The 10,125-nt window shown below is 54.5% G+C and overlaps 1 protein-coding gene across 1 annotated transcript; it reads left to right on the top strand.

Moving 5' to 3' along the window:
- Positions 1-305: 305 nt before the first annotated feature.
- EXOSC5 (exosome component 5) lies at positions 306-8,538 on the top strand. The gene is made up of 6 exons (XM_007086584.3): positions 306-459; positions 4,317-4,430; positions 4,851-4,972; positions 6,417-6,557; positions 7,648-7,737; positions 8,375-8,538. The coding sequence occupies exons 1-6, from the start codon at positions 312-314 to the stop codon at positions 8,465-8,467; spliced, it is 708 nt and encodes a 235-aa protein (XP_007086646.1). The 5' UTR covers positions 306-311; the 3' UTR covers positions 8,468-8,538.
- Positions 8,539-10,125: the final 1,587 nt, after the last annotated feature.

Genomic DNA, 10,125 nt, shown 5'->3' on the forward strand with positions numbered 1-10,125 from the left:
CATCTTAGTTTTTTCTGTAACAGGCAAAGAAGAGGGCAACCTGACCAGAGCCTCAGGCCTTTAGGGCCCGGGGGCCTCGGGTAGGACGAGCCCAAGCCAAGGCCCGCCCGCTCTCCTCTAATCTCCAATGGATTTCCAGGATTTGCGAGGCGGGAGTGGGAGGGGCCAGATTGTTAGTAAACGCGGAGACACGTGCGGGCGCGACTCCCGGCGTCCGGGATAGGCGCGTGCGCACTGGATACGCAGCCTGTACGCAAGCGCGCGCTTTTGCGCGGAAGTGAGCGTCCCAGTTGCACGTGGGATCTGGGGTGATGGAGGGGATGATGCAGCCTGACGCCAAGATGCGTACTGAGTCTGGAGCAGAGTCCAGTCCTCGAGGTCCAGGCTGCAGTCTCCGGCACTTTGCCTGTGAGCAGAACCTGTTGTCCCGGCCGGACGGCTCTGCCTCTTTCCTGCAAGGTAAGAACTTAACCTAGGTAAATACTGCCCCGGCCACGTTCGCTACGTTGTATTTGTTTTAGGAGGTTACAGGGTACCATGCAAAGGAGTGCCACTTCTCCTGGACACCAGCTGGTGAATGTCCCTCCTGGACTGGTGCGTTTCTTCTTACCCGGGTGGATACTACCGGGTATGCCAGAATAATCTCTCTTTCCCGACTAGAAGGGAAACGACATCGCCACTCTGGTAAATACTCACATGAGAGAGGAGCAGACTTCCTCGTAAGACCAAATACTCCAGAATAGAGAAAAGCTCCTCACCAAAATAAATATCTCCCTTGACTAGATTCGTCTCCCACCTCCACCCCACACACCCTGGGTCCCTACATCCTAGGCTAAGGCAAACCTGCCCATATGTGTGAATACCTCTAAACTGGCAGATGACCACTACCGGCTTATTACTCTCTGGACCGTGGCATGTCTTTTACCTGAGTACTTTTCAGATTGAGAGTGATGTCCCCTTTCCTCCCCACCACTGGGATAAATATCTCTTTGGGACACGCATCTCTCTATAGGAGTAAATATCGCTTAAGTTTGGGGCAGGTCTTACCTATTAGGTAAATGTCCCCTTCCCCTATCCAAATGCATCTCAAACTGGACTCCGCTCCCTTACCCAGGTAAATATTCCTCTGGAGATAGGCCTAAGGATCATCCCTGTAAATGCTTCAGTCTCCTCACTAGAAGCATTACTTTCTACCCAGGTACAAAACCTGTTTTAATTCATTCCTTCATTGGACACATATGTATTTGCGCTAAGTACTGTTCTAGGCACTGGGAATATGTCGATAAAAAGTATTTTAAATATCTGACCTAACAGTTTACTTTCTAGTCAGGGAGACAGACAAAAGGTTAGCTAAGGAAAATACTACGGAGAAAAATACAGAGAAGGGGAATAGGGTGTGCCAGCCAGGGGTGCAATCTTAAATAGGATGGTTAGGAAAGGCCTTGATGAGATGGTAACATCTGAATAAAGACCTAAAGGTAAGGGAGCAAACCCTGAAGATATCAGGAGGAAAAGCATACCAAGTGTGGGGAACAGCAGGGGCAAAGACCCTGAGGCAAGGACTTGACTGGTGTGTTTGAAGAGTAGTTAGGAGACAATGTGGCTGGAGCAGTGAGGAGGCTGGAGAGAGGTAAGGGGGACTGCCTGTCATTTGAGGCTTAGTGAATGACCTGGGGGCCATTGCTCCCAAGTTTTGCTCAGAGGAGTGACATGATCTGAATGTATTTTAACAGAATCTCTCTGGCTGCAGTGTTGACTTTTGAGGTACAGGGGAGTGGGGGCGATGGTGGTGGCTCAGACCAGAGTGGGAGTGGAAGTGATGAGATTCTGGGTAAAACTGACAAAATTTGCAGATGGTTCGGTGTTGGGGTATGAGAGAGAGAGGGATAACACTAAGGTTTTTTCCCAAAATCAGCTGTGCTGGGAGAAGACTAGTTCAGTTTGGGACATTAAGTTTGCAGTGTCCGGTAGACATCACAGGGACAATAGGGACTGGGCAGAAGGACATACAAGTCTGGAATTCAGAAGAGAGACGCAATCTGGACATACAATTAGGAACCCTCTGGCTATAGATGGTATTTCAAGCTACTGATGGGATGAAATCAAGAAAATAAATGTAGGTGGAAAAGAGAGGTTACAGGATTAAAACCTGTGTCTTCTAACTTGTGGGGAGCCAGGAAAAGACACTGAGAAAAGGGGCACCTGGGTGGCTCAGTCAGTTAAGCATCCACCTTCGGCTCAGGTCATGATCTCATGGTCTGTGAGTTCGAACCCCACGTCGGGCTCTGTGTTGGGCTCTGTGCTGGCAGCTCACAGCCTGGAGCCTGTTGGATTCTGTGTGTCTCTCTCTCTGCCCCTCCTCCACTCACACTCTCTCAAAAATGAATAAAAGTTAAAAATTTTAAAAAGACACTGAGAAGAGCAGCCAGGAAGGGAGGAGGAAAACCAAGAGAGGGCACTCACCTGGGGCCCAGAGAAGTGTTTGAGATGTAAGGGCCCACCAGCTGCATACCGCCCACCAGCTGCATCCGTCCTCCCAGACCTGTGGGGGGACAATCTGGACTTCTGTCACTGTCAAGAGCTGTTCGGATGGAGTGGAGGGGTCAAGGAGGAGAAGAAAAAGAGAGCACAAGAAGAGACAGGTCTTTGGGAGCTTTGCTTGGAAGGGGATCAGATAAATACCGAAGGAGTTGAAAACAGGTGTGGATCCAGAGAATTGCTGGAGCCATGTCCGTGAGAAGGAGGGACTCCTAGGTTCGTGGAGGCCCCAGGCAGCAAGAATGAAGACCACAGTGTGGATCTCGTTCTATGTAGATAAGTTTCCCTTTGAGGACAGATTCTCCCGGAGCCTGAGGCCCAGAATCCACCGTGCACCTGCTAAGGCTGGCCCCTCTCCGTTTGCAGCAGCTGCGGAGATGCTTGTTTGCAGGCTGTTTGAAGCTATGCTCCAGCGCTGTTTCTTCCCCCTGCAGACCGCGGGCCCAGCTGCACCCTGGAATGACCCGCAGGGCTCTGAGGCTCCTGGTGCCTGCACTCCACCCCAGCTGTTGAAGAGGATCTCTGGGGGAGAGGCCCGGGCGGCAGTATCTTTTCTAGGTCGCCGGTGATTCCAGTGTGCAGCCAGGGTTGAGAACCACGGCTGTGTTCATTAGTGGTCCTTTTTAACTGGGATAGAGTAGGGGCATCTGGCTGGCTCAGTCAGTGGAGCATGTGACCCTTGCTCTCAGGGTCTTGAGTTTGAGCCCTACGGTGGGGGGTAGGGGGTGTGTGGAGATTCCTTAAAACAAAATATTAAGGGGGCTCCTGGATGGCTCAGTCGTTTAAGCATCCGACTGTTGATTTTGGCCCAGGTAATGATCTCACGGTTCCTGAGATAGAGCCCTGTGTCCAGGCTCAGTCACAGCACAGAACCTGCTTGGGATTCTCTCTCTCTCTGTGTCTCTCTCTCTCTCTCTCTCTCTCTGTCTGCCCTCAAAATTAATAAACAAACATTTTTAAGAAATAAAATCTTACAAGTATAAATAAAATTAACTGGAATAGAGTGGAAAACACCAGAGTGTAGCAAAGCAGTGACGGTAAGAGTTGTTTTGTGAGGCCTTTGTTCCGGTTACACATGTTTGCGTGAGATTGGGGTCACACTGTAAAATATATTTTTTATCAGGAGCTATGGTGAGAAGAGTTTGGAAGCCACTGGTGTAGTCTAGTCTCTTCATTTTGCAGATGGTAAAACTGAGACCCAGAGAAGTGAGCACAGTCAGCCAAGGTTGCAGGACTAGACGCCAGGCTTTTGTTTCCTGGGTCTTAACCTCCCTGGCCCCTGTTCTTACCCCCTCGGGATCACTCCCAGGTATATCTGTCCCTCTCTCGGGGGTCTTGACTTCTGCAGAGTTTGGGACGCGAGCCTGAGGGAAGAGAGCCAGGTTGGGGGAAGCTCTGGAAGGAGTTGAGAGGACCAGCTGCAGTAAGAAGGAGGAAGGTCAGCTCTCGGGAGGAACCTCCTATTAAAGTTAACAACAGCGAACGTCCGTTGCGCTGCGCGCTCTGTGTGCACCAGGCAGTGTCGGGAGTGTTCTACGTGGATTAGGTCATTTAGTCCTCAGAACTCAGGGAGGGAGGCGCCGTTATCCTGTCGGTTCACAGGTGAGGAAGCACAGGCAGAGGAGTGAGTGAAGCAAACGCTGGAAGAATCAGTGCCAGCACTTGGTGGGCTGGACTGGGGGTGGCGTGGGGCACCCTGGCCAGCCGGCTCAGCGTGGCGCACTGGGACCCCAGAGGAAGGCGGGATGTGGGCGAGGCCACCCATACTGTCTCCCCAGGGGACACATCGGTCCTTGCGGGCGTATACGGACCAGCCGAGGTGAAGGTCAGCAAAGAGATCTTCAACAAGGCCACCCTGGAGGTGATTCTGAGGCCGAAGATCGGGCTGCCTGGTAACTGGACCCAGGGGGATCTCCACCTTCTTCCTCACCACTGTCCCCAGGGTCCCCTCTGCCTCCACTTTAGTCTGTCTTTCCTGGCTCCATCTCCCCTTCTTTCTACTAACCTGTTTTCCCCCCATTTACTCCCCCACCCCCACCCCTGGGTCTGGGTTCAATGGGAGGGAACTCCGGGATTTTCCTCCCCCAAGAGGCTCTGTTGCTGGATGCCAGAGGGGGCAGGGATGAAGTGGGTATGGGTCAGGCCTTGCCTCCTTCCCACTGGGGATCCTCTGTCATCCCTGTAGGGTCCTGCACCAACCCTAGCGGAGCCGGCAGGCCCTTCCCAGAGGGCTTGGGTGGGGCATGTGGAGGAAGGTGAGCCAGATGGAAGGGAAGAGCCTGACCACCCCACCCCACCCCTGATTTCCCCAGGCGTCGCTGAGAAGAGTCGGGAGCGGCTGATCAGGAACACTTGTGAAGCAGTGGTATTGGGAGCGCTGCACCCCCGTACCTCCATTACTGTGGTGCTGCAGGTCGTCAGTGATGCTGGCTCTGTATCCTTCCCGCCAGGCTGCCTCCTCCAGGAAGTCCTTCAGAATCTCTCCCATTGCCTCCCTTGCTGATGCCCACGAGCAAGCCCTGTGTTGACCAGAAGGCCTCCCAGTGCTTAACAGCCACCCACTTGAAGAAGAATAGCAAACACAGCTTGAGTGCTTACCATGTGTCAGGCACTGTTCTGAGTGCCTTACACATATTAACTTGCTTACTATTCTCAGCACAGGAAATAGGTGCCACTATAATCCCCATGTTCCAAATGGGGAAACTAAGGCATGGCAAGGTTAGCTTTTATCTAGTATTTTGCAGAGCCAGGATTTGAGCCCAAGTCATCTGCTCCTAGAGCCCAGGGGCCCTGGTAGATGGCTATTTTTTTTTTTTTATGTTTATTTTTGAGAAAGAGTGCTAGCAGGAGAGGGGCAGAGAGAGAGGGAGACACAGAATCCGAAGCAGGCTCCAGGCTCTGAGCTGTCAGCACAGAGCCCAACACGGGGTTCAAACTCAAGAACTGTGAGATCGTGACCTGAGCTGAAGTCAGTCACCTAACCGACGGAGCCATCCAGGCGCCCCAGCAGATGGGTATTCTTATGTTTCATGTGACGAAACAGGCCCAGAGAGGGGAAGTCACTTGCCCAGGGTCACACAGCTGGAAGGCAGCAGAGGCAGGACTCAAGCTGAGGCCTGACTACCTACAAAGCCTGTGCCATTGACCTCCACCCTGACCTTGAGCAGTGCTAGGGGAGTCCTGAGCAGGCAGAGCAGTTGGGTCAGCAGCTCGGCCTAGAAGGATCCCTGAGGTTGGGGCTGAGGACCAGAGATGGGCAACTGGGGGGGGGGGGGGCAGGCCGTCTCACAGAAGGGAAACTGAAGCCCAGAGGGGAAATAATGGAGGGGCAGATCTGGGGCTAACTGATCCTAAAGCTGGACCCTTCCCCACTGTGTGGGGCTGGAGACAGAGACTAGAGGAAACTTGAGGCAGGGCTGGTCGTCTGGCTCCAGGCCCAGGCATGCCTCCCTTCTCCCTCTGTCACCTTGCCAGTCTGTCACCTGGTGGTGGCTGCCTCCAGATCCCAGGCTCTGGGCCTGACCCTGCCACTCCCCATGTGACTGTGGAAGGTTTCTCCCCTCCTTGTCCTCAGTTTCCCTGAAGGCGCTTGGCACGTGCTTTAGTACAACTCTGTTGAGTACCATTCCGACCCCTGATTGAGGCTGAGAGAGTAAGTCACTTGTTCAAGGTCACATAGCTGAGAGGTGGCAAAGACCGGTCTGGAGCCCAGGGCTACCTGATCCCAAAACCACTTAGAACCACTGTGCCATACTGCCTTCCTGTGATGAGCCTGTGCAGTTGGCCACAAGCCCTGGCAGGGTAGGTGGAATGCAGGCACACTCTGCTGGCCGCCCCTACAGTGGAAATGCTTCTTAACCTCTGCCCGTGGCACCCAGCTCCTGGCCTGTTGCCTGAACGCTGCCTGCATGGCATTGGTGGATGCAGGTGTGCCCATGCGGGCCCTCTTCTGTGGGGTCACCTGTGCTCTGGACGCTGAGGGGACCCTCGTGCTGGACCCCACGGCCAAGCAGGAAAAGGTAGGTGTGAAGGCCAGGGTGGTGAAAGGCTGTGAGCGGATACTCCTCTAGGCCTCGCTTCCCCCACACGCTTGGCTCCTAGCACGTCAGTCCCAGTGGCAAGCTCTGGTCTGTGCATCAGGGCAAGTGCTAGAATGCCAGCCGGGACCCATATCTACCTTCAGTGCCAAACTCCAGACATAGGTCCGCTAGAGCCAGGGTCTCAGACACCCTAAGGATTTCCTTGAGTTTGCTTCTCAGTCCCTGCTGTCCTATGCGTATTGGTTTCATTCTCTGGCCAGCATCTTGCCTGAGGCTGTGACCAGCCCTTAAAGGTCTGTGCTTTTCTTCACTGGCTCAGATTCACAGTGCCCAGGGCTCTGGATATTCCGAGTTACCTGCCTAGTACTATGATGGTCGCATTGTGTCAGGAAAGCAGAAGCCACTTGGGGTTGTATCAGGGAATGTACTGCAGGAAGCTGGTTAGGACAATGTTGGAAGAGCCAAGGGAGCAAACAGGAAGGAGGGCGATACCCAGGGACTAAAAGCCTGTAAGGAGACACTGTCACAGTTGGTTTTGGGTGCACACAAGGCATCCTGGCTTTGCCCTGGCAGCCGATGTCCCCAGAGCCTCCACAGCTACTGTGGGCACTGCCATAGCCACCGCATCCACTTCTATCGGAGCGAGGACAGGATGCGGCTCTCCCTCCTTCGGCCTCCCCCAAGACTACCAGGGACACCTGACGGGCAGGGGAGTCTGGGAAATAGTGTGTCGGCTTCCAGCCCTCGTGGCACAGAGCTGGAGAGGGAGGCAGGGGGCCAGGAGGTACTGGGTAATGACTGGGGGGCATGTGGCTGCCCCTACAGACAGGAGTACTGTGCTTGGAGGCCCCTGTTGGAACCATGTGGGTAGAATCGGGGTGTGGGAAGCGATTCTACAGAAGGAAAGGCCAAGAGCCCTGCCCAGGGAAGCGGGGACGGTGCCTAGACAGGACACCTACACTTGATACACTTGGGGAGTGGTGGCTATGGGAAGGGCAGGTGCCCTATTTGGCACCAACTGAGACTGTGCCTGGGGGGAGAGTCCAGGTGTCCTACCCCTCGTCTCTAGGAGGCCCGGGCCATCCTGACCTTTGCCCTCGACAGTGTGGAACGGAAGCTGTTGATGTCCACCACCAAGGGGCTCTACTCGGATGCTGAGGTACCAGGGTGGAGATGGGGTGAAGGCCAGATCCTTCCTTGCATCCCCTTTGTTACGTAGAAGGAATTGTCAAACCTTGTAGGCCCGGAACCCCTTGTGGGAATTTTGAAGGAAGCTCCAGTAATGAGTGGAAAAGAGAAGAGAGCCCTGGTTGAGATGGGGAGGTGAGGCATTGAAAGCCCTTCACCTTCCTGCTCAGACCGTACACACCCAGAGTTCCAGGGCTCTGGTCTCTGAGAGCACAGCCAACCTGGACCTCCCATGAACCGAGGAACATGTGGTCAAGATCTGTGGTCCTAGATTCCACAGCTTTCTACATGATTTGGTGTCACAGGGCCTGTGGCTCAGAAATTCTCGAGCTCCAGGCTGAGGCCTCTTCCAGCAATCAGGATGCCTGATCCCGTGGTCCACAGTCCTGGAGCTGCACTAATCTGCCCCCTGAAGCCCACACCTTCTCTTTAACTCTCTTCCCCTCTGAGAGAGAGCCTGTGAAGTGGGGAAGAGAGGCCCTTGAAATCCTTCCCTCACCACCTGCCTCCCCGCGGGGGAGGCAAGAGGTCTGGGATCTCTGGGAACCAGATGGGGTCAGGGCCGGGAGCAGGGTGGCCCCGGCACCAACAGGTCTCTCCACCTCCAGCTCCAGCAGTGCCTGGCCGCGGCCCAGGCTGCCTCGCAACACGTCTTCCGCTTCTACCGGGAATCGCTGCAGAGACGTTACTCCAAGAGCTGAGGCAAGCCGGGGCAGGGCGCCCCTCCCGCCGCCACCCACTACCTCCATGGAAAATAAACCAGCAGCCTGGCCTCACCTCTCCATCCCTGTGTGCCCGGATGAGCTTGCGGGCCTGGGGGCACAGACCCACCCTCCCCTCCCCTTGAAGGCATTTCCAAACTCAAAACCCATCCCATCCCGCCAGCCTGACAGATACCTGTCGGGTACCCGCTCTGTGCAGACCCTGCTAGGTACTGGAGACTCAGCAGTGAATGACCCCCAGGTTCAAGGAGCACTGGGGTGATAGGCAAAGAAAATCAGTGTCTGTCAGATGGTGGTAAATGCTGTGGAAAAAGCAGGAAGAGGGGTTGGGAGAGGCCAAATTTAATACATCAGTCAGGGACATCTTGATGGAGTATGGGAGACTTCCGAGGGAAGCCCAGGAGGAGGCCTGTGGAAGAGGGAGGATCAGGTTCAGGGTGGCGCTGGTGTGCTGGAGCAGGGCAAGTAGGGACCGGGGAGGGAGGAGATGGGTCAGGGAGGGAACATGCACAGTGGGAGGGCCTCGTGGGTCTTGGCATCCTTGCCTTACAAGAAGAAACCAGCTCAGAAGCCAGTTAGCTGCCAGATGTCATCAGCTAGCTAATGATGGAGCAGGGGGCTTCTACTCAGAGTCCAGCCCCAGAGCCCTTCACCATTCAGACGAGCCCAAGAGACCCCAGCACGCTCCAGGCCACAGTTCCCCATCTGTAAGCAGAAGCAGCTGGGGCCCGTCGGTCAGGTGTATGGAAATAGGGGGAAGGGAGGTTTTAGCAGCCATTTGACTGCTGTGTCCCCCACCCCCATATTTGGTGGGAGCCAAGAACATGAGTGCATCCCACAAGGAGTAACTCTCCCACAGCTGGGCCACATGGTCGCCAGATTCTATGGGGTGCTGACATTTCGGGGTTTACAGTGAAAATTATATGTCTGGCGGGCCCTCAGCCACATGTTTCACATGCTTGAACTAGCTCACCCGGTTCCCACAATTGCCCCTTGGAGCTGGTGTCATTTTCGTCCCCAGTAACCAAGAAGGGGAAGCATCAAAGTCTTGATTGAGCTTGAAATTCTGCCCTGTGAGACTCCAGAGAACGCCAAATGGGAAAGTGTTCTAGGAAGATCCAGAATGGCATTAAACAGGAGTGAGAAAACTAAGCTGTAAATTGCCTGTCATGCTATTACTTGGTGATCTATCAGACCCTGTTAGGGAGCACTTTGTGCCCTCAGCAGCGCCTGTTTGGTGGGGGCCAGGGGGCCAGTGCCTCAAAGCTGTAGCTCTCTGGGTCTCTGGCTGTGTGATTCCCATGGGGCTGCCTCTCACCCAGGGCCACCCTGTGAGGGATCCCCAGGGAGGAGGACCTCTGGGGTACCTGAGTTCCTGGGACCACGCTTCTCCAGAAGCCTGCACAGAATGAAGCCAACAGAAAAGGAGGGCCAGGAGGCTGAGAGACCAGAGCCTTCATTTCATTTCGGCCCCTGAGTCCAGTTCTGCTTCAGCTTCCTTGCCTTTTGATGCTTAAAGCAGTCTGAGCTGAGTTTCAGCCGCTTGCTGTGCAAAGAGCTGAGGGATACTGCCCTTTTCGTGGATGGCCCATTCATAGCTCCCAGGTGTGGAGAAAGCCCCATTTTGCAGACGGGAA

Source organism: Panthera tigris, chromosome E2 (genome assembly GCF_018350195.1).
Source record: "Panthera tigris isolate Pti1 chromosome E2, P.tigris_Pti1_mat1.1, whole genome shotgun sequence".
Lineage (NCBI taxonomy): Eukaryota > Metazoa > Chordata > Mammalia > Carnivora > Felidae > Panthera > Panthera tigris.

What these genes read in the sequence shown, in the direction of transcription:
- EXOSC5 (XM_007086584.3), top strand. Translation starts at nt 312, where the DNA reads ATGGAGGGGATGATGCAGCCTGACGCCAAGATGCGTACTGAGTCTGGA. An exon ending in TCGTCAGTGATGCTGGCTCT is followed by an intron (nt 4,973 to 6,416) that starts GTATCCTTCCCG and finishes CGTGGCACCCAG; the next exon opens with CTCCTGGCCTGTTGCCTGAA. An exon ending in CCACGGCCAAGCAGGAAAAG is followed by an intron (nt 6,558 to 7,647) that starts GTAGGTGTGAAG and finishes CCTCGTCTCTAG; the next exon opens with GAGGCCCGGGCCATCCTGAC.